The 20,311-nt window shown below is 56.0% G+C and overlaps 5 protein-coding genes across 5 annotated transcripts; 3 read left to right on the top strand and 2 right to left on the bottom strand.

Annotated features, from left to right (window-relative positions):
• The first annotated feature begins 150 nt into the window (after positions 1 to 150).
• On the top strand, positions 151 to 1,123 carry IE81DRAFT_319163 (hypothetical protein). The gene is made up of 4 exons (XM_025512640.1): positions 151 to 270; positions 375 to 445; positions 572 to 637; positions 758 to 1,123. Exons 1-4 carry the CDS (start codon positions 267 to 269, stop codon positions 935 to 937), a joined length of 321 nt encoding a protein of 106 aa, XP_025373439.1. The 5' UTR covers positions 151 to 266; the 3' UTR covers positions 938 to 1,123.
• A 215-nt stretch (positions 1,124 to 1,338) lies between these two features.
• Positions 1,339 to 2,956, bottom strand: IE81DRAFT_332939 (camp-dependent protein kinase regulatory subunit; the record flags this gene model as incomplete). Its single annotated transcript, XM_025515349.1, has 2 exons — positions 1,339 to 1,670; positions 1,750 to 2,956. 2 exons carry the CDS (start codon positions 2,954 to 2,956, stop codon positions 1,339 to 1,341), a joined length of 1,539 nt encoding a protein of 512 aa, XP_025373440.1.
• A 630-nt stretch (positions 2,957 to 3,586) lies between these two features.
• On the top strand, positions 3,587 to 5,232 carry IE81DRAFT_319167 (L domain-like protein). The gene is made up of 4 exons (XM_025512641.1): positions 3,587 to 4,002; positions 4,065 to 4,118; positions 4,190 to 4,525; positions 4,618 to 5,232. The coding sequence occupies exons 1-4, from the start codon at positions 3,937 to 3,939 to the stop codon at positions 4,927 to 4,929; spliced, it is 768 nt and encodes a 255-aa protein (XP_025373441.1). The 5' UTR covers positions 3,587 to 3,936; the 3' UTR covers positions 4,930 to 5,232.
• Positions 5,233 to 6,577: 1,345 nt separating this feature from the next.
• Positions 6,578 to 13,801, top strand: IE81DRAFT_335895 (hypothetical protein). The gene is made up of 10 exons (XM_025515460.1): positions 6,578 to 7,456; positions 7,616 to 7,636; positions 7,730 to 7,844; positions 7,919 to 8,227; positions 8,310 to 8,360; positions 8,441 to 9,063; positions 9,127 to 9,444; positions 9,509 to 9,617; positions 9,701 to 11,875; positions 11,949 to 13,801. Exons 1-10 carry the CDS (start codon positions 6,977 to 6,979, stop codon positions 13,427 to 13,429), a joined length of 5,682 nt encoding a protein of 1,893 aa, XP_025373442.1. The 5' UTR covers positions 6,578 to 6,976; the 3' UTR covers positions 13,430 to 13,801.
• A 133-nt stretch (positions 13,802 to 13,934) lies between these two features.
• On the bottom strand, positions 13,935 to 18,052 carry IE81DRAFT_2818 (hypothetical protein). Its single transcript, XM_025511518.1, has 4 exons — positions 17,815 to 18,052; positions 17,539 to 17,750; positions 16,941 to 17,469; positions 13,935 to 16,867 (listed from the first exon to the last, which is right to left on the bottom strand). Exons 1-4 carry the CDS (start codon positions 17,861 to 17,863, stop codon positions 14,067 to 14,069), a joined length of 3,591 nt encoding a protein of 1,196 aa, XP_025373443.1. The 5' UTR covers positions 17,864 to 18,052; the 3' UTR covers positions 13,935 to 14,066.
• Between the last annotated feature and the right edge of the window lie 2,259 nt (positions 18,053 to 20,311).

The following is a 20,311-nucleotide window of genomic DNA, read 5'->3' on the forward strand; positions in this document are numbered from 1 at the left end:
CGAGTCGTGAGTATAATAGCTGCCAATCCGGGAGCCGTGAAAGTGAGGCTGTGTACAACAGTCGTGAGTGTTCGATGAGTCTGTGAATTATTGAGGAGCACTCACGATCGTGACTCTTGAACTCATCTCGTCCCGCCCGACTTGACTCAGCACAACCTCATCTCTCACACTATTTGAATGCAGTCTCCACACCTGTGCCGCAAGATCTTGTGCTACAACTCAGTTAGGTATTCTCGATTGAGACAAGCCATTGGGGATATCCAAACATGAGTGAGTGCATTCGTAGAAGCTGTGACTGCGTCCAGCTTCGAGGGCCTGCTGGTGTATACGCACCAAGCTGATATTGTCCAACTTGCAAACGCGCCACTCCTCAGCATCCAACCCTAACCACCACGCCGAAGAAGCTTCCAAGCTCGAGAAGCTGCTGCAAGGTCGCAGCGATGTTGTGAGTGACGTGATCGTACTTCAAAGTCCATAAGAGTGCCTGGACATTAGGAGACAGGGCCCTCCCACCATTGGAGCGATCGTGAATACTGCTCACACCATGCACTTCCTTGCTACATTCTCGCAGAAAGAGCTCCAAGAGAAGGGTATCCTCAAGAACTCCACTGCTGCTCCCGCCTTGCAGGCTGCGCAGGTGAGTGACAGGGACTGCAAGCCAAGGGCCATCCCAAAAGTGCTTTGGCCTACCGATATTTCAGACTCGCATTGACGCTTCCTACCTTGCCTCTTTCGAACGTGACCGCTCTGAGCACAGGCGGAGCTGATCAAGCACCAGCTGGAGGATCGTCTGGAGGGCAAGTTGGAGAGGCGCCCCGATCGCGCAGAGCTGGAGAGACTCGGCATTCTCAAGGATGATGCGGAGGATGCTTCGGTGACGCAGGCAAAGAAGGAAGAGTTGGAGAAGCAGCTCAAAGCTGATGGAATCCTCAAGTAGAGAGGGAGAGGCTGCTGGTGATCTTGGCCAATCGCTGCTGTGAGGTATTGTCGCCCACTTTCAGACCGGGACGTTGTGTATCGTCATTGCTCATGACAACGGCATGTATGCACGTATCGACGCATGCCAATTCCAGGCGTTCACATTCCGCGCTTCAGACTCGTGAATACCGATGCTTCAAGCGATGTTTTGGCAACCAGCTATTGATTGCGCTTCATTCAAAAGTCAAAGTGTGGGGTAACAGAACAATGGACCTAAGGTCATGAGCATGCAAGGGCAGGGAACACGTCGGGTAGCTTCGAGTTCGCGCGAGATTCTTCCGAGGTCACATGTGCACATTTCTAGGGTCTCTAAGGTGAAAAGTGCCTCAAAAGTCGTCTCTTGATCTTTCTGTGGAAGTCTCAATGACCAAACGGCGAGGCGCCGATGCCACCGACCCAAGTGCCTTCGCCAAGACCAGAGCTAGCACTCTCGTGGGGGCCAACTGATGGAACGGCCGGAGGCGCATTCAATCCGCCACGAGAGGGGTTGCTGGCCCTGAAGCTTGGGCTCGCACCTCGAGTAGCACGACTCGCACCAGCGCCGTAGTGATCATGCGCATGGCGCGCCATGATGCCAGCTAGAGGTCCTACAAGACGCTTGAAAGCAGACTCCGACAAAGTGGCCAGACGCAATGCGGGAGACGAAGCGACAATTGAGGCGGCTCTGGGTGCGTTGTTGAGCAGAGCGAGTTCTGGACGGAACCGATACGGTGCAAGAAGAGGTCAACACTTTGTTCAGACACCAGAGAGGCTCATCTTCTGCAATCTCACCCCCGAAATAGTCTCCTTCAGCAAGCTTGCCTATTGCTTCCTCCACACCATCCTGCTCGCGCCTCTTTTGAACCTCGGCGTGGCCATCGAGGATGATGAAGAACTCGGTGCCACGTTCGCCCTGCTCGATTACCCGAGTACCTGCTGGCACTTCGCGTTGCTCGAGCGCATCGGCAATCTTTGCGCGCTCGGCGTCGGACAGCGTTTCAAATAAGCTGACCTTTCTCAAGTGCGACTCGAAGAGTGCTCGACGACGGCTGTTGGCACCGATGACGATGGAGCGGAATGTGATGCGGTCTAGTGCCCAGACGATTGAAGGCTCGGTGCTCACGACACTGGCAGCGCGTGGTTGGGCATAGAGCAGCGCGAGCTCTCCGAAGTAGGAAGAGGGCCCGCACACAGCCTTCTTGTCGCCCAGATCGAGGGTGTCCCCAGCGCGTCTACCTCCATTCGCAGAATCATCGTCGGAACCACCGGCGCTCGACGCTGCGCCTGTAGGCTTGATGTAGATCTCAAAGGAGCCAGACTCCACGATGTAGAAGTAGTCGCCTTGATCGCCCTGTCTGATGATGCACTCGTGCGCAGGCACGCGAACTTCCTTCATCGCATTGACAACGTCTTGTTCCTGCTCCAAGTCGAGGGAGTTGAAGAGCAAGTTGCCTTTGATAGAAGCGCGAATGCGCTCCAGCTGCAAGGAACTCTTAGGGATGACTGTCTTTGGTGCGGGGGCCTCATCACCCGCGCTCGAAAGAGGCGCAAGGGACTCGGCACTGACAGAGGTTCGACGACCAAGGTTGTACGTTGCGGAAGGAGCAGAGAATGGCTGAAGGGTATCATCATCTTCCGACGAAGCTGTGGTTTGAGCAAGCGATACGATGGACCCATCGCGCGAAGGTGGCTGCAAAGAAAATGCGGGTCCAGCACTGGAGCTAGCACCAAAGGGATTGGCGTTTGAGAAAGGGCCACCGGCAGAAGTCATCGTCACATCATCTGGACCGCCGGCAGTGGAGGCAAGAGGCGAAGCAGCATCGACAGCACCTGCTGCTGCTGTGCCATCTGCACCACGAGCCAAGGTAGCCTTGCGCTCATTCTCCAGTCGCTGATTGAACCAGTTGGCGCAGAATTGAAGGGGGTCGAGCGGCCTGAAACGCACGACGTCGCGATTAAGATCGTTCAGGATTTGCGCGTAAGAGTTCGGCAGCGCCATCTTGAGGCTGATGGGCAGGGCTAGGATGCTGAAACGTTGCAACAAGAGGTAAGGGACCGGAGGGCAGTCTAGTCTTGGTGAATCTCCTGATGTGTATACCGCTTGGTCGGTGGAGTAGAAAGGATGGTCAGTCAGATTGGCATTCAACTGGATGATCAGAAGGCGCGAGATGTGCCTGGACCTGGTTGAACTCGATCTTGACTCTTGACTTGAGCTGGTGGTCCAAGCGCTATACACGCGCATTCCCCAGTATTCACGAGTTGCCTCGATCCCGTGCGGTGCTGGTGCCGCTTGTGGCTGATGTTGCACGATGAGCCCATGCATGGCAGCGTCCGTTGGCGGCGGTGCGCTGCTGCACTTCCCAATTTAGAGCAGCTAGAAAGGCGGGCGGGCGGGCAGTCGCGTTTCGGATTGACTCGTGACTAGGCGCGCGCGCGCGACTGCCGAGTCGGGCGCGGTAAGTTTGCATGGAGTCTTGAGTCTAATTGAGTGAAATCGTGAGTGAGAACGCGGTCTTGAGTCAAGAGTGGTACGCGCAAGTCACCAATCGTGAAGGTTGAGGTCACGAGACACGCAACTCGCAACGTACGGCTTCATCAGGATCTTGGATCTTCCTGCACCGTAATTCACATTTCCGTCCATTCAAGACCTGTGTGCCGAACACTTTGACTGCTGCTCCACAACCCACTGGTCAACTACCCGTCGCACCTACAGAGCCACCTGCTGACGGAAGGCTCTCGCCACTGCCTCTTCTTTTGCGCATCGCATACACCCCCGAAATTTGACTCGCTGCGTTCGCATCACAGCCTCACGGACTCCATCGCAATTTCTAGCGGCGGCCTTTTGCCTGCAAGATTTGCGAAGACATAATAAGGCTCAAAGTCCTGTCCATCATCGGCACCTATGTGTAGGCCCACACTTTGAACACTAGGACAAACGGTCAAAAATCGGACAAGCAAGTGCAGGTGCATCGTTTTGCCATGAAGCTGACGCCGGAACTTGTCGCGCGTTCGCAATCGACGCTCTCGCCGCTCAAGGATCGCGAGGTGAGCCTTGAAAGATGTCGTGCGGGCGAAGAAATGTCGAAGCTCACTTCCTGGCTTGTCAGCTGGATCTTCGGGGTCTCAAAATCCCGGCTATCGATAATCTTGGTGTGACCAGAGTGAGTGCAGAGGCCACATGGTGGTGTGGAAGGACACATGCGCTCAAACGCTGCTACTCTCCTCTTGATAGGACCAGAATGACTCGATAGATCTTACAGACAATGATATTCGTGTGCTGGGCAATCTCCCATCGCTCCCTCGCCTCACTCAGCTCGTACTCTCCAACAATGTCATCACCAGCATTGCCCCAAAGATCGCCAACGCAGCACCTGGCCTCATCACCCTGGTCCTTACAAACAACCGCCTCGACGCCTTAGCATCTCTTCAGCCGCTCGCGAGATTTCCGCGACTAGAGTATCTCACTTTGATTGGAAATCCTTGCACGCGCAAGCCGCACTACAGGGAATGGGTCATAACGCGGTGCAAACACGTGAGGGTGCTGGATTTCAAAAGGGTAAAGGAGAAAGTGAGTACATGCAACATCCAGCTTGGCGCGCTCCGCGTCGGATTTTGTACCTTATGAACGCGGCCGTCGTGCAAAAAACGTTGTCCTTACAGGAAAGGGCATTGGCAAAGTCGCTCATGGAGACGGAGGACGGCCGACCTTCGACGCTTGCTGCTTCCATTGCTTCTTCATCTAAATTGGCGATGCAGGCCACGGATGGCGCATCAGGCACCTTTGAACCAGGCTTTACCCAAAAACAGAAGGGTCAAGCAGGCAGATTGATGAGCGCAGAAGAGAGAAAAGCTTTGGAGGAAGCGATAGACAGGGCTACTACTCTCGAAGAGGTCAAGAGGCTGGAGGAGCGTTTGCGATTGGGCTATACCATTGAAGCTTCCAAACAGTCATCTGCAGATACAGAGATATGATTCGGACGACTACAAGCCAAAGCTGTACCAATAGATCATTCGCCAGCCAGAAAAAGCAAAAGGCCACTACGGGCGCGAGTGTGGGTCCACAGCCTAACCTCGCATTTTCCTTTCTCGTGTGAATTCTCGCAGCTATCCTCGCCTCTCTGTGGTCCTGACTAGACTCATAGCCATGTTTGCTCGCCGACTGAGCGGGTCTCTCGTATCAGTCATCTTTCTGTACTCGTGGCCGGCACTTGCGAATATGGCCGCTGCTTGCTTGTTCAATCCCGCCAATCGTGCAATCTCAGTAGTTCCCGACCCCTGCGTCGCAGATAGCACCTTCCTGATTGTGGTTCGCCAATGAGTGTTGCGAAAGCGCCATCCAGAACATGCTGCCTGCGGGTCGCTCCGACACCGCGATAGCTTGAAGGCAATTCTGAGCGCGATCGTCACTTTATCCATCTTTTACCTCGAGACTCACGACTGGCGCTAATAGGTGAATGTTCACGCCCGGCAAGAAGAGTGCCCACGTGGTCTCCCTCTGAAAGCGTTCGACCTACTTAATTTGGACGCGCGCGTGATGAGCCTCGATCGCCCGTGCCGGAGCAGCTGGGACGAGCAGCAGGAGCAGCAGGACGAGCAGCAGCGCGGCGTGCGCAGAGCATCACGGCACACGCCCTGTCTTCGAGAGAGACACGCGCCCGCAGGCGTGAGGTGCAGCGCACCGGCGTAGCGCCCGGGGGCGCGCGTCGAGAGAGTTGGCTTGCATCGCGACGACGGACCCCTCAGCGCAGCGTTGTGAGGCAAAGTGCAGCACGAAGGTAACCAAATTGGATGTGGGTTACCTTTCCATCCACCATCCATTCCGCAGATCCCGCACAATCGACCCGACATTGCTCCCTGTTCCCCTTCCCCTGGCATGAGACTCTTTGCTCTATTCGACCCACACTCTGAATGTGGACAGCTTGGACATCATCACTTTCTCCAGTAAACATCATCTCCGTCGCTCCTTGGCACCTTCTCGCCGCCAAGCCCTTGGTCGTCGTTGCGGGAGCGTTGTGCGTCATCAGTCCGTTGCTTCCCGCTTAGCAGATAAGTCGCCTCTGCCAATCCTTGTTGGTCGATCGCTGCTGTCCCATCCAAGCTGGCGCTCGCATCTGCATGTCGACCGACGTTGACACCCTCATCCGAGCCTGTCTCTCGTCACTCTAGCCTCTCGTTGTCACCGCCGTTTTTACACGGAGCCTCGTGTACTCTTGCGCTTCCTCCGACTCTGTGACTCTTGACATTCAAAGAGGTCGTTCGGGACATGCTACGGTGGCTCAGGACCTCAGGAATCACGATCCCCTCATAGCCGACGTTCCATGTACTCGTCCTCACCCAAGCGTCGCTGTATCATCGCTATCAATGCCATCATCTTGATCACAGTCGTCGTATGTGATAGCTGTGCACTGCATAAGCAAGCACGGAACTTTCACACTGATGTGAGAACGCTCCCGTTCGGGCTTCTTCGGTGAGCAGCAGCTATGCTCAATTTGCCATGTGCGCTGTTGACGGCTTTGCCGATGTTTGCGCATTGCCGTCGTCGTCGCCTTGCGCGTCTCGTGCCGACTCTCAATCACGCGGCGCGCTTGCCGTGTCCCTTCTGTCCTCTTTCATCTCGCATGCCACACCCAGTCATCATCCGGCATTGCGTACTCACTCTGGACTCAGTCTCAGAAGACTCCAGTCACGTCTGCTCCGTTCTTCACAGAGCGTAGCGTGACATCAAGTCTTGAGCCGCGCACCGCTCGCAGAGGGCTCTTACAATCTCCCTCGAGCATTACCTATTGCTTGTGCTGCGGTCCCTTGGCTTCTCACTTGCTAGACTCTTCATTCATAATCTTGCTCTGAGTCCCTGGATCAAGTCCATCAGTGCCTCTATTCGCGAAATCCTCACTGGGCGGACTGTCGCTGCAACCTCCCTCGCGCCTCGTCTCCTGGCACCTGCTCTCACCCCAATTCTAGCTCCGAGGTCGCCGGAGGAAGAAGAGCAATTTGCCAGCTTCGACTCAGTACAGACAGCATGAACAGCATCAATGATACCCACATGAGCTCTCTGAGCAGCGCTGCTGCGGACATTCCGTCATCAGCTGCTGAGCTGCCCAAACCCGTGTCATCCGACACCATCTCGCAGTCGCAATCGCAGTCTTCTTCACTCGTCCTGTGCCACAGACCGGCACCACCAGCCTTCAGCGATGAAGATGGCGATGCAACTGGTTCTATCAAGTCGGAGTTGAGCTCGATTGCGTCCGACTCTCCTGGTCCAAAAGCCCCTTCCTCTTCTTCGAGCTCCCGCTCTGCTTCGCCGTCTCGGATGCCGAACAGTGGGCGCCCACATATCGCTGCGCTAGGTGAAACATCAGCACAGGGCTCCATGCGGTCGGGAAGCGTCTCTTCTGTTTCAAGGTCACCTTCCTATACGTCTCGACCCGAACCACGCAAACCTGCGCAGCGCTTGAACGAAGCAGCTGCTAATCCAGAGCTGTATGGCCTGAGGCGTTCGGTGAGTAAGCTCGGAGATCTCACAGTCCTCGTGGACGGAGGGTCCGAGGCGTTGGGGCTTGATCCGAAGCGAGCTGGTCAGGGAGCTTCATAAGCTCGAATTTGTTGTTTAGTACGTACTGACACTCTTGCTACTGCTCCATCGGACCGCGATCTCCAGGGTCGCGCAACAAAGCAAAGTGTGAGTAGCAGGCATGTCACAAGCATACAAACGCTTCCAGCGGCCTTGACTCTACCTACGAGCTGACACTTAAATCTCAAATCCCACGTACAGTACATCGATAGCTCCAGTGGCGAGGATGACGACAGCGGCGATGCTCTTCCTGGCAGAGCGTCGCGCAACGTGAAGTCCGCGAAACGTGCAGCCGCACTGAAGTCGAAAGCGAGGGGTAAGCATGGTGACGACTGGATGCCCCGAGTACCATCTTTCCTTGCTCACGAGGCTTCTCGCTGTGTCCTGCAGAAACTTTTCGCAGTGCAGCCAGAGATGATGGTTCGGAGAGCTCAGACGACTATGCACAGCGAACCCATCGGAAGGCAGGGGCGCCCAAAGCTGGCACGCGCCGCACAGTGGGCAGGCATCGCAATCAACGTCCCTCGCCTAACGAAGACGAAGACTCCGCCGACATTGCGAGGATACCCTCTAGAGGGAACCGCAAGCCAAATTACAACGAGGACCAGCTGGGTCTGTCGTTCGAGTCTGATGACGATCCCTTTGAGGACCGGGCGACGGAAGCAAACGCAGCGTACATGCAGGCGCTGCCAGATGGAGGTGAGTGGAGAATACACGCGAATGACGCGACGAACCACGTTGGCTGAATGGCGGCGCCCTTGCACTTGCGACATCTGTGTAGAACTGGAGGCCATCGAGGGAGTCTTTGGCCACACCCGGGCTCAGGATTTTCGTGAGTATTGCTGCTATGTTCTTGCGTCTGTCTTTCCGTGCTCACGCGGTGACAGCCATCCGCCGCCTCGCGCTTTGCAGTCGACGACAAGGAGGACCTTCCAACAAAGAACATGGTGTACACCATCAAATGGCAGGGTTATTCTCATCTCCATGACACCGAAGAAACTTACGACTTTCTGATCAAAAGCGGCTACGGAGGCTTGAAGCGGCTAGAGAATTACATTCGGCAAATCGTTCGACCTGAAATTGAATTGCTCAAGAATCCAGAGACAAGCAGAGAGGATGTGGAACTGCTCCACATTGACAAGGAACGGCAAAAGGACGCTGTCGAGGGGTTCAAAGTGGTAGAAAGGATATTGGACCAACGCCAGAATGAGCCCAGCAAGGATCATCCATACTCACACCTCGCCTACTTCTGCAAATGGAAGGGCTTGTCTTATGCGGACTGCACCTGGGAAGCCAACGAAGATATCAAAGATGAGGCTTCGAGACCCATCCAAGCATATTTGAAACGAGTGGCTTGCAAGACTAAGCCTGAACACAGCCAAGCCTACCACCGAGGTCGACCCGTCTACACTAGAATGACGGAGCAGCCGACATACATCTCGCCAGGAGGGGAGCTCAAGCCTTTTCAAATGCGTGGCTTGAATTGGCTTGCATACCTCTGGTCTAACAACCAGAACGGCATCTTGGCAGACGAGGTGCGTGGGTGCGCGGAATGAGCTCAAGGGTCGTCGCTGACTCGTGCATCTTCACCACTACAGATGGGCTTAGGCAAAACAGTCCAGACCGTTGCTTTCTTGTCCTATCTCTTCCACTCTCAGCATCAGTACGGCCCCTTCCTCGTAGTCGTTCCCCTGTCCACGCTCCCGGCCTGGATGCAGCAGTTTGAGGTGTGGGCACCGGATATGAACGTCGTCAGCTACATCGGCAGCGCCAAAAGCCGTGAGATCATCCGCGGCTACGAATTTGGATCACAAAAACGACTCAAAATCAACGTTCTCGTGACCACGTACGAGTTCGTCCTCAAAGACCGAGCCGACTTGAGCTCGATCAAATGGCAATTTCTCGCTGTTGACGAGGTGAGACAATCTCGTCAAGCTATGCCAAGTACGTCGAACGCTAATCAGCCATCTCATCTTCCAGGCGCACCGGTTGAAAAATTCAAGTGCGCAGCTATACGAGTGTTTGATGTCTTTCCACACTGCAAACAAGCTGCTCATCACTGGTACACCACTCCAGAACAATATCAAAGGTGAGCTTCGAATGTGCTGTGAAGGCGCATTTGCGCGGGATTGCAATCGTCGCTCACGTTTACGATCTACCCTTTCATCTCAGAATTGATCGCCTTAATGCACTTTCTGCGCCCGGATGAATTTCCTTTGGAGGTCGACTTCGACACCGAAAATGTCGACCCTGCATCCGTTCGAGCGCTACACGAGAAGCTCGACAACGTCATGATCAGAAGACTTAAGAAGGATGTCGTTAAAGAGCTGCCGACAAAATCAGAGAAGATACTGCGGGTGGAGATGTCCTCCATGCAGCAAAGAATGTACAAGGCAATCTTGACGCGCAACTTTTCCCTTCTCAGCCAGTCGTCGTCAGCTCAATTCAGCCTGCTCAATATCGCGATCGAGCTCAAGAAGGCGTCGAATCATCCGTACTTGTTTGAAGGAGCAGAGGTCCCGTCGGAGAAGCGCGAGGAGACCCTGAAGAATATGGTCATGCACAGCGGCAAGATGGTCCTCGTCGACAAATTGTTGACGCGTCTGAAGCAAGACGGTCACCGTGTCCTCATTTTTAGTCAAATGGTGAGAATGCTGGACATACTGTCTGACTACATGTCACTACGCGGATACATCTTCCAGAGGCTTGACGGCACCATCTCGTCAGAGCTCCGCCGCAAGAGCATCGAGCATTTCAATGCTCCTGATTCGCCAGACTTTGCCTTTCTGCTTTCCACGCGTGCCGGCGGTCTCGGTATCAATCTGGAGACGGCAGACACCGTCATCATCTTTGACTCTGATTGGAACCCTCAAAATGACCTGCAGGCCATGGCGCGTGCGCATCGACTCACATCGAAGCACCACGTCTCCGTTTTCCGCTTGGTCACCGCCGACACAATCGAAGAGAGCGTCCTCGAGAAGGCTCGTCAAAAGATGCTTCTCGAACATGCTGTGATTGCCAACCTCGACACTTCAGGTACAGACTACGAGGCTGGAAAAATTGCGAAGGCGTCCAAATCCGCCAACAACCCGTCGCGTGACGAGCTTGCTCAGATCTTGAAGCTTGGAGCTCAGACGCTGTTCCAGAGAGGCGAGGATGATCAGAACACCAAGCTGTCCCGTCTCGATCTCGATCAACTGTTGGAAAGCGCCGTGGATTTGGAGACTGCTGGCGACACCCACACTTCCACGGGTGGCGAAGCTTTTGCCAAGCTGTTCAACGTGTCGGACATAAAGGTTGGTGATACCGACTGGGATGACATTGTGCCGCTCGAAGAACGGCAAAAGGCCGAGGAAGAAGAGCGGCAGCGCGCAGTCCATGAAGCGGCCGCTGCAAGCTCAAGTCGCAGGCGCACAGCCGCTGACGATGGCATTGCTAAGACTGCCAAGGCGAAGGCTACCGGCTCGGACGAAGATGTTGAAGACGAGGATGATGACGAGGATGAAGAGGATGACGACGATGAGAAGGCTGGCGGCAAGCGCGCTCGCAAAAGCGGAGGTGCTGGGGGTGCGGCGCGCTTGGCAAAGCAGCGCAAGTCTGCCGCTGAGCGATCCATGGATCTTTCGGACCGTGATCTGCGAGTTCTCATCCGGGGCATTCAACGTTGGGGCGACATACGCTGGCGTTACGACACCATCGCCGGCGAGGGCAGGCTGCATTCGAAGAATAGAGCTGTTCTAGAAAGCTTCTCGGATGACCTCATCGCCGAGTCTGAGAAGGCGGCAGCTGCACATGAGGAAGAGAAGCAAGCTGCTGCTGCCACCAGCCCCGAGGCTGCTGCCGCTTTGAGGCAGAAAGCTGTGATGGTCACAGTCCGTGGTATCTCAACCAACGGCGAGACAACGTTACTTCGTCACCACGGACTTCGATTACTGTTTCAAAAGCTGCATAAGCTCAGTGAAGACAAGCGCATGAAGTGGAGCGTGCCCGTCGAGCATCTGAAAGGCACAGCCAATTGGGCGAATGGATGGGGCGACGAGCTCGACGCCAGGCTGCTGGTCGGAATCTTCAAACACGGCTTTGGCTGCTGGGAGCAGATAGAGGGCGACGACTCGCTGGGACTTAAGAATTACTTCTTCTTGGAGGAAGGAAAGAAAATCATCGAGCCGAAGTCGGCTGCTGGTGCTGAGGGAACGCATGCGGACGACGCCACACAGGCAAACGCGACACAGGCAGTCGAGAGCAAGCCCAAGCGCAAGTTACCGACCATGGCCGCACGTCCCATTCCCAATGCTATCCACCTTGTACGCCGCGGAGACTACTTGCTCCGTGAAATGCTCGACGCAGGTGAGTCAAACAAAGTCAAGCAGTCGGTTCGAATTCACGTGTGCTAGACTGAACCTTTTGCACCCACTTGTAGACGAGCACCAGAGGCAGTTGCGCGACACAAAGCAGAAGAATGGCAAGGATGTCAAAGAAGCCAAGAGTGCTGCCTTCGCGGCCGAAAAGCAGACGGTTTCTGCACCTCACAACAAAAAGGCGCGAAAGACGAGCGAGGCACGCAGCGGCCACGACTCCCCAGTTCCCGCTCCTGCGCCTGGCAAGGCGAAGGGCATCAAGTTGAGTAGACCAAAGAAAAGATCACCGGCTGCGACCGTTAAACCAGAGGACACGCACACGGAGGAAGAGGATAAATCATCTTATTCCAGCATGGACGAGGAGGATTGCAAAGAATTGATGCGACCCTGCCGGAAGGAATTGAAGCGTTTGAAGGAGACTGAAACCATGTCGCGCGAAGACAAGGTCGTAGTGCTTAAAGAAAGCCTCTCGGCCATCGGCGGCTGCATTCAGAACATCGCTACCCGCTTCAAAGATCAGCCAGCCTCAGCGGCAGCTAGACAGCGGCGTCATCTATGGGCTTGGGCGGCCTTCTTCTGGCCGAGACCAGTCAAGGCAGCCCAGCTTCGCGGCATATACCGCAAGATGACGGGCGCCAGCGACGTCGCCGCATCGCCAATTCCAGCACCTGCGGTAATTCCGGCCGTCAAGAAAAGACAGCGTCCTTCGGAAGATCATGCGGCTCATGTGCCATCTCCCTTGGCTATCAAGAGCGATGCTAGCGCCAAAAAGCCCCGCATTTCCCCTGTCAATGGTGCGCCGAAGTCGGATCACAAGGCTCCCGAACAGTCGCAAGCAGCTGCAGCGTCTCCAACGAGAGGGGAAGATCCCAAGGCCACCACCGTGGCGGCTACAAACAGTGTCACTGTAGAAGACCGTAGTCGCGCTGGATCCGTTCGCACGCTCGAAAATTCGGCGCACGGGTCACCGTACAACAAGCCAGGTGCGCTGCCGCGTGCCAACGACTCGCCACGGCCGGCAGCACGTGCGTCTCCTCCAGAACGCCAACATAACGGGAGCTCTTCGTCACATCCTAACGATCGCGACGCCCATCGGCGGCCGCCCTCTGCAGATCCACATGCACATCCCCATGAAGTAGGACACCCGTATCCTCATCCGCGTCACCGCGATGAGCTTATGCGGGAGCATAGTCGCGACTCTTACGGCCAAGAGCGAGAGCATGACATAGACAGAACCAGGTCAAGAGAGCACGGCTGGGAGCGTGGTCGCGATCGGGAGCGGGATCGAGAGCATGACCGTGATGCCTGGTATGGCAGCAGGGAGCGGGCGCGCGATTGGCGAGATGAGCGCGATCGAGCATGGCACCATGAGCACGACCGCGAACGCGCGCGGGACTGGGATCGCGAGCGAGAAATGTACGAGCGCGATCGATACTATGAGGCCCGGGATCGAGAGTGGCAACATCAGAGCGGCTACGCGCGAGGATACTCCGGCGCTTCGGGAGGATACGCGGAGTATCCCGACTACTACGACCGCAGATGATCGCTGGTCCGCGTCGTCGCCGGATCCGTCTCGGCGAATGTCCATCGGACACTCTATTCTATACTCGGACTCCTCTCGTCTTTTGGCTTTCTCCATTCGCAGTGTTCGCGCAGTCCGCTTGCCATCCCCTCATTCGCCCATACCGTGGCTTTCGCATCTTCATCGGCACTGTGCGACCAATTCCGACGCACTTTGGAACACCCTTTCGTATGAAAGACAACTGATCCCTCAGCATGTATCCCGCACGCCGGTCCCCTCTTCATTTGTCCGCTCGAGTTCCGCGGTCCGCTACAGCACATTCGTCAATAAGACTCCCATCTTCCAGCGTGCTGTCAAAGTGCACTGTCCGCTCTCGAAATTCAGCAGTTCATGACTTGACTATGGTCATTGACCAGCGTTTCTGTCGTGTGCTGCATAGAGTATAGCTTATTTGATTCGCATCGAGTAGGTGACGGATGATGATAGCAATACACAGGTACAGCTGATGCGCGTTTGCAGGCAGCCGAGATGATCGGTTCAGGTTCAAAAAAGAGGATCAAGTCAAGAGGCCACTTCACCGTGTGTGTGTGTCGAGGCTGCACGAACACGCAAAGTACAAAAGATGTCTCCCACAAAGTCACGGTTGACTACTACGACTTTAGTAGTCGACGCCCAAGAGATTAGAGGCATTAGCGCCTCGCTCCAGGCAACGAAGTTGTCGCTGAGCCCAGTCGTCGGATCTCAGTCGTGCCATCATGGAAGCTTCATTTTGATGCGTCGAGTTGACAGCATGGCGTTGGCTCAGCACCGGGCTCTTGGACGGGTCTGCAGTGTGTGGACGAGCGGAGCTGGGCCTTCTGGAACTGGCGGGAGCAGTGAACGGACGTTGGCCGGATCCATGTACACGCCTATTTGGCGCACGGGTGGGAGTCTTGGGCACAGCAGGTAGCGGCGACTCTGCAGTGGCGATTCGATCAGCGCGCGGCGTGCTGAAAGCGATTGCCGCGGCTCTATTCACGTCGACAGATGGCGATGGGGAAACATCTGCCTTTGTAGGCGAGCTTGCGCTAGAAGCATTGATGGTGGTGAGTTCGAGAGGAGCAGCAAGGCCTCTTGCAGCCTCCGAATTATGTCCGCTTTCGAAGCTCTCTTCTTCGATCTGGTCTTCCTCAGGTGCTCGAGCGAATTTGCTCTGACTGGTTTGCGTAACATAATTAGCCGCAAAGGCGGCAGCTCCGCCATCTTGCGTAAAGCGTCTGATGCCAAGAGAAGCGATTGTGTTCGCAGTGTCGGGACGCTGCGAAGACTTGTGACGGTGTGGTGACGCGTCTGCCGCAGCATGAGCGGCATTGCCACAATTAGGTGGACTGGTGGTCTCCGAGGCGACTAGCGTGGAGCCAGGTGAGACGAGGACAGTATTACGCTCGTCGCCCCGACGCAGAACAGGAAGCACGCCAGTATTGTGTCCCGTCTCGGACATTTCGTGCCCAGCTTCGGATGACTTCGAGTTGTCGTGCCCCACCTCGGAAAGCTTGCCGTTCTCAAAGTCCTTGTCCGTCGCAGAGTCGAGACGCATGGTGCGAGAGCGAGAAGAATGGAAGCTCATACGATGCTGCTGATTGTGTGCGCCCTCGGACATGTCAAAGTCGACTGCGCTGTGCCTCGAGCTGAATCTGGATGCCCAGCGGCGGATAGCGACTGGCATGAGTCTCCAGTTCGTCGCCGGTCCGGCTTTGAAAATAGAGCGGCCGCTGCCAGTCTTGTCCTTGTGCAACAGATCAGCTGAGCTCGTCACATGGAAGTCGGAACCAACAGAGCCGTGACGTCTGAGCGCAGGATGGGGCAAGGCCTTCTCCTCCGCCTCCTGCATGAGGCTCGAAGGGTAGCGGCGTCGCAGGTCCAGCAAGACCTCATGCTCAAAGTCGTCGGCCTGTCGGCCACGCAACAGCATCATCTGCGACTTGGCAAACAAAGTGTATGGTGTGAAAACAAAGGGCGTGGCGGAGCTCGGAGTCTCGGATGGAATCACCGTCGAAGGCAGACCGTTGTTGGAGGAGAACGACGCCGGCACAGCTCGCTCTTCGGGCAGCACGGCCTGCACCAAGATCATCTCGGCGGGCGGCGTTGAGTCATCGAGACTGGAAGGCACCTCGAGCACCTCTGCGCTGATTCGTGCGGTGGTGGCAAGCTTGGGGTAAAAGCGCACCGAATTGTGCAGAGCGTCCAGAGCAATGTACAATGCCGTCTGGAAGCGGATGATCAGCTCGATGGCCATTTCTTCGTCGATGAGCTCCGGGTCATCCAGACTGATGGTCGAATTATCCAGGCGCAGCTGCTTCTTGCGCTCGCTTGATCGTAGGGCTTCGCGCTCACAAACCTTGCCAGCCTCGTCGAGGGTGAGCTGATCGAGGTCGCGCAAAAATTCGCGCATCTCCGGAGTAACACATGCCACCTCCGGCAGACGGTAGGCAGGGATTTGGTGCCGTGCAAAGTTGTACACCAGAACGTCGAGGCCGCCTTGCCTGCTAGTAGATGGTCGGACGCCGAATAGTCCGGCGTACACACCGCCTGGCTGGACGACTGGGCGAGTGCCGCGCTTCGCAAAGACTTTCAGCGAGTCGAGCAGGGTCTCCATGTCGGGCTTCAGGACAGCGAAACGGTCTGCAAGCACACCGGCCAAGAAGCGAGTCTCTGTGACACGAAAGCCGCGTTGGCGGTATCGCTCAGCGCTCTCAACGCCAGCGGCGGAAGAGCTGGTAGGCAATTCGCGCACCAGAAATAGCGTCACACCTTCCTGTTCGTCCTCACCGTCCCCAAAGATGCTCGGGGCCACTATAGAGCTTTCGTCGTCAGCGCGGGGATTTCGCTCGGTGTTGTATGGTCCCAACTGCCTTTTGTCTGCTGCTTGCTGAGCCGCTGCCTTGCGTGTACCCGTGGAGAGCACCGAGTCGTAGAGGACACCGACCTGCTCGAATGGAATCTCGAGCTCGCGCGCAATCTGCGAGGCTGCATCGATGACGCTGTCACGGAAGTCTGCCAACGCTGGAGGTCCACGGTTGCGTTCCTGGTCCACATCCAGACTGGCGCGCTTCGAGAGCCTGCCGCGAACTTTTGCGTCGCGTGTGCCAGCTTGGGCATCCACCTGCGCTTGCTTCAAGAAACGCAAAGTGATGGCTTTAAGGAATGGTGCAACAATGTTCCAGTCCCAGCTAATGGCGTAGAGCCACTGGAAGGTGGTCTGTCTCTTGTCGAGCGCATCCATCACTTCAGACATTTTCAGCTTGGTTTCGAGGACGACCATCGGTAGACTGCCGTCAGCTTTCACCAGAAGTCGACCGCTCTTGTCAAAAGCGACGGAGGCGACGACGACTTTTCTGGAGTTACGGCGCACCTCACGTGCCAGATTGATGTCACTGGCAGCGAGGACGGTGGCGAAGCACACAATCACGAAGCACATGACTGTCGGAACGGTGCGGACGAGTCAGCTTATCAAGGCCCAAGACACTCGTCGGGCAATCAAGGAGGGACTCACCACCAATGGCGATCGTGACTACGTTGTTGCGTCTGTTGCCGGCCATCAGTGCCGCCTCGTGGCCGAGACTCGAGGCGCGTACAGTATAGCTCGTGCCGCTAACTGCCAAGTAGTGCATGGCTGAGACACCAGTGGCGAGAATAGACGCGCATGCCAAGCGTTTGAGCCAATTGTCTTGCCACTGCCTTCTGAAGGCGAAGAAGCTCCCTAATGCCACGATAGTGGCAACCATTGCAAGAATGACGGCGCCGATCGTCTGCGGAATGGCGTACGACACGCCAAAGTTGCCAGAGAGTGCGGCGCTGAAATGCATCAGCCCGATGAGACCACCAACGGCTGCACCAGCAAGCGCAATGCGAGTGTAGCTCAGAGCACCCGTTGCTGATTCTGCATTGTCGAGGAAGAGGAAAGCGGCGGCGAGGGCAAGCATGGGTGCGAACAAGGAGAAGACGGTCCAACCCGGGGAATAGGAGAAGTACCAATTGATGCCGTTGATGGGCTGAAGCGTCATGTGCATGCCGATGAAGTGCTACAACAGAGTGCTGCCGGGTAAGTTGACCGTTGGAGAAGACAGAAATGCTTGTCTCCCTCGACTCACCATTCCCCAAATGCCGACGCTCGACATGGTCACTGCGGCCATGAGCAGGAAGGCGACATTGCGGATACCCTTGTTGCCCGTCCTCTTGCCAAGCAGCAAAAGAGTAGCGTAGGATCCAAGGACCGACACTGCCACACTAGCGACGATGATGACTGGAACTAGACGCTGTGGCACTGGATGCGTCAGATAGTACTCGGCGATGGCCGTGACATCTAAACGTCGCAGTGACACGTCGATCAGCTTCCAGCATGACAAGATGAAGATTGGCGCACTCACTCGTCGTGTCGACGTAAGCAGGTAATCCGGGATCTTCGTACAGCCCCATGTCGTAGCTCAGAGGGGCGAGTTAGCAGTAGTCGAACTGTGTCTAGAGAGGTCCTCGGTGGAGCCAAGAGTGGTCTGTCGTGGCAAGCTTCCCGGACCTTGAGCGAAGGTCGGTTGCGCTTGCTGTGCGTCGCAAGGGTGGCCGGGCAGATGGATGATGGATGCTTTGTGGACGAGCAAGAGGAGGTGAAAGTGAGTGATCGAAGCTCTACAGCTTGCGTCACTGCTCTTTTTATGACTAGATGCTCGAGGCGAGAAGGAGACAGTCCCGTGCCGAGCTTCGTGTATGATGAGCAGCTGCTCGGTGTTGCTCGATCCTTAGCGGACGGTGTTCCTGCCTTAGCGCCAGATCTGCCGCTACTCTAGCGTCGAATGTTGTGATGCGCACGCGTCGAAAGACAGAGGAAAGGCCTGCCAAGTGTGTCGAAGGAGGCGATGCGTCCAGGGTCCCTGCTGTAAGGGAGGTACTTCGGAGTTGCAAAGTCGTGGGGACGGGTGAGGTCGGAACTTTTAGCGGAGAAAGGGGAGATGGCCGCTTGTAGGAAAGAGCGGCAAGCACGTAAGCTTGTTCCAACTGCCAGCTCGATGATGAGTCCTTCCCGAATCGTATACAATACACTTTGCGGGCCAGCCAGCTTGCTTGACGTGCAAGGTGCCTTTTCCAGCTAAGCGCCAACAACGCTTGATTGATCGGCAATCAAGGATTCAATCGATGTTCGGAGACCTAATGTCGAATTCCGGGATGGTTTGAATCGATGAACGCAGACGGCCGGTGGTACTTTTCCCTTGCAGCGGCGGCGCAGGAGCGACCTCTTACCAAGGAGCCACCGGAAAGGTCGCGGACGCCGGACGCAAGGAGGGCAGAGGATGAGCTGAATAGGGCTTCAAACCAGTCGCGAATGCGAAGTGCGTCTCAATGAATCAATCGATCAAACACTTTCGTGCTTCCGCGCGATAACCGAGGCTTGACGGCCGATGTCGATCGCGTGTCGGCAGGCGTGAGAAGGAGGCGATGTGCGTAAAATGTCTCCAGTGGCTTGTTGTCGCGCGGGTAGTGAGTTGTGATTCTTTACTATGAGCAATATGCGATTGATTGGAGAATACTCTTGTCAGCCGGGAAACGTCTTTGAATTGCACTTTTGGCTGCGGCGGAAGAGGACGAAAAGGATGCTCACGGCTCGTATTGGGCAACCTTGGTGAATTCCAGGGTGACAAACGTTGGGCGCAGCTGCTGTGCCGAGTCTGAGTAGACAAGCAGCAGCGCGTCCGAGCGTGGGGGGGAGGGTTGACGCAAGGAGCAACGTCTCGATCGCTGGCAGCAGCAGTCGTGAGTAGTAGCAACAGGTTTACCTTGTTTGTGCTGTTGCATAGCAGAATAGCTGACAGGGACAGAGGGTTGAGATTGAGGTGATGAGCGAAGGACCCCGCGCTGGCGGTATCAGCTCGGATGGAGTCCGTGTTGGGAGCGAGATCAGGAACAGAACGAGGGGGCCCGCAGCTGCGAGGGGTCGAGCTGAGTGGCTTGGACCGTTGAAGAGCACGTCGTCCAGCTACGAGCTTGCGAATTACGTTTGGTCGCAAAGATTTCGATCGTGACCAAGCCGGGGTGGGTGTGTAAACCCTTGCATGCAAGGCTGTCCCGTGGAAGCCGCCCGGCGTATCAGAGCAGCAAGCAGTCCTGCGTCCGACAAAGGGACCAAGTCAGGCTGATCAGCGAGAGTCATGAGACAAAATCATGCACCTGTCAGTCGCACGGACTGTACTTCTTCCATACAAATTGCCATCGCCATCAGCAGCTCGATGAAACTGGGCATCCGATCTGGACCCCGGCGATGGCACTGATGGGAGCAACGGCGCATGCGAGCGCATGCCAAGGTTATGCGGCGGGAGACTGTGTGTGACCGCTTGCTTCTCGCTCGATTTGACAGGTTCACATCCAGCAGCAGCAGCAGCGATGCAGCAAGGAGTCGCCGCGTTTGCTTCCCACGATCCGCTTGACGGCGGGCCTCGAATTTGTATAGGCGCGGCGCTGCAGCTTGTCGTCGGGTGCGCGGTCCAACTCAGCTCCAAGAAGCTCAAGCTGTGCAGCAGGCATGCAACATTGGCCGCAACAGCAGCAGACAATTCTTGGGATGCAAAATAAGCAATGTGAATGCATGTCAAGTGCTGCCTAGGTAGGACAACGGAGAGAGACGCCAGAGCGAGCGGCTTGAATAGGCTGCTCGTGCGCAAAATGAAGCAAGAGGCAGTCCGGCTGTGGCATTCAGCTGAACCGGGAAACACGCAGAGGTGTGGGTGCAATCATGTACAGTCGTGAGTCCCACAGTCACACTACACGAGGTAATGGGCAGTGAGGATTCAAGATCTGCATCAGTAGTCTTGTCTGTCTGCACGGATTTGGTCTGCATGGACCTCCTCTCAGCCACACGCAGCCGTTTTTTATAGCTGC

This window comes from Ceraceosorus guamensis (genome assembly GCF_003144195.1).
Source record: "Ceraceosorus guamensis strain MCA 4658 unplaced genomic scaffold IE81scaffold_1, whole genome shotgun sequence".
Lineage (NCBI taxonomy): Eukaryota > Fungi > Basidiomycota > Exobasidiomycetes > Ceraceosorales > Ceraceosoraceae > Ceraceosorus > Ceraceosorus guamensis.

What these genes read in the sequence shown, in the direction of transcription:
- IE81DRAFT_335895 (XM_025515460.1), top strand. Translation starts at nt 6,977, where the DNA reads ATGAACAGCATCAATGATACCCACATGAGCTCTCTGAGCAGCGCTGCT. An exon ending in ACGGCATCTTGGCAGACGAG is followed by an intron (nt 9,064 to 9,126) that starts GTGCGTGGGTGC and finishes TCACCACTACAG; the next exon opens with ATGGGCTTAGGCAAAACAGT. An exon ending in CCGTGAAATGCTCGACGCAG is followed by an intron (nt 11,876 to 11,948) that starts GTGAGTCAAACA and finishes ACCCACTTGTAG; the next exon opens with ACGAGCACCAGAGGCAGTTG.
- IE81DRAFT_2818 (XM_025511518.1), bottom strand. Translation starts at nt 17,863, where the DNA reads ATGGGGCTGTACGAAGATCCCGGATTACCTGCTTACGTCGACACGACG. An exon ending in GCGTCGGCATTTGGGGAATG is followed by an intron (nt 17,470 to 17,538) that starts GTGAGTCGAGGG and finishes ACTCTGTTGTAG; the next exon opens with CACTTCATCGGCATGCACAT. An exon ending in AGTCACGATCGCCATTGGTG is followed by an intron (nt 16,868 to 16,940) that starts GTGAGTCCCTCC and finishes CCGTTCCGACAG; the next exon opens with TCATGTGCTTCGTGATTGTG.
- IE81DRAFT_319163 (XM_025512640.1), top strand. An exon ending in TGCAAGGTCGCAGCGATGTT is followed by an intron (nt 446 to 571) that starts GTGAGTGACGTG and finishes ACATTCTCGCAG; the next exon opens with AAAGAGCTCCAAGAGAAGGG. An exon ending in CCGCCTTGCAGGCTGCGCAG is followed by an intron (nt 638 to 757) that starts GTGAGTGACAGG and finishes CTCTGAGCACAG; the next exon opens with GCGGAGCTGATCAAGCACCA.
- IE81DRAFT_319167 (XM_025512641.1), top strand. Translation starts at nt 3,937, where the DNA reads ATGAAGCTGACGCCGGAACTTGTCGCGCGTTCGCAATCGACGCTCTCG. An exon ending in ATAATCTTGGTGTGACCAGA is followed by an intron (nt 4,119 to 4,189) that starts GTGAGTGCAGAG and finishes TCCTCTTGATAG; the next exon opens with GACCAGAATGACTCGATAGA. An exon ending in TCAAAAGGGTAAAGGAGAAA is followed by an intron (nt 4,526 to 4,617) that starts GTGAGTACATGC and finishes TTGTCCTTACAG; the next exon opens with GAAAGGGCATTGGCAAAGTC.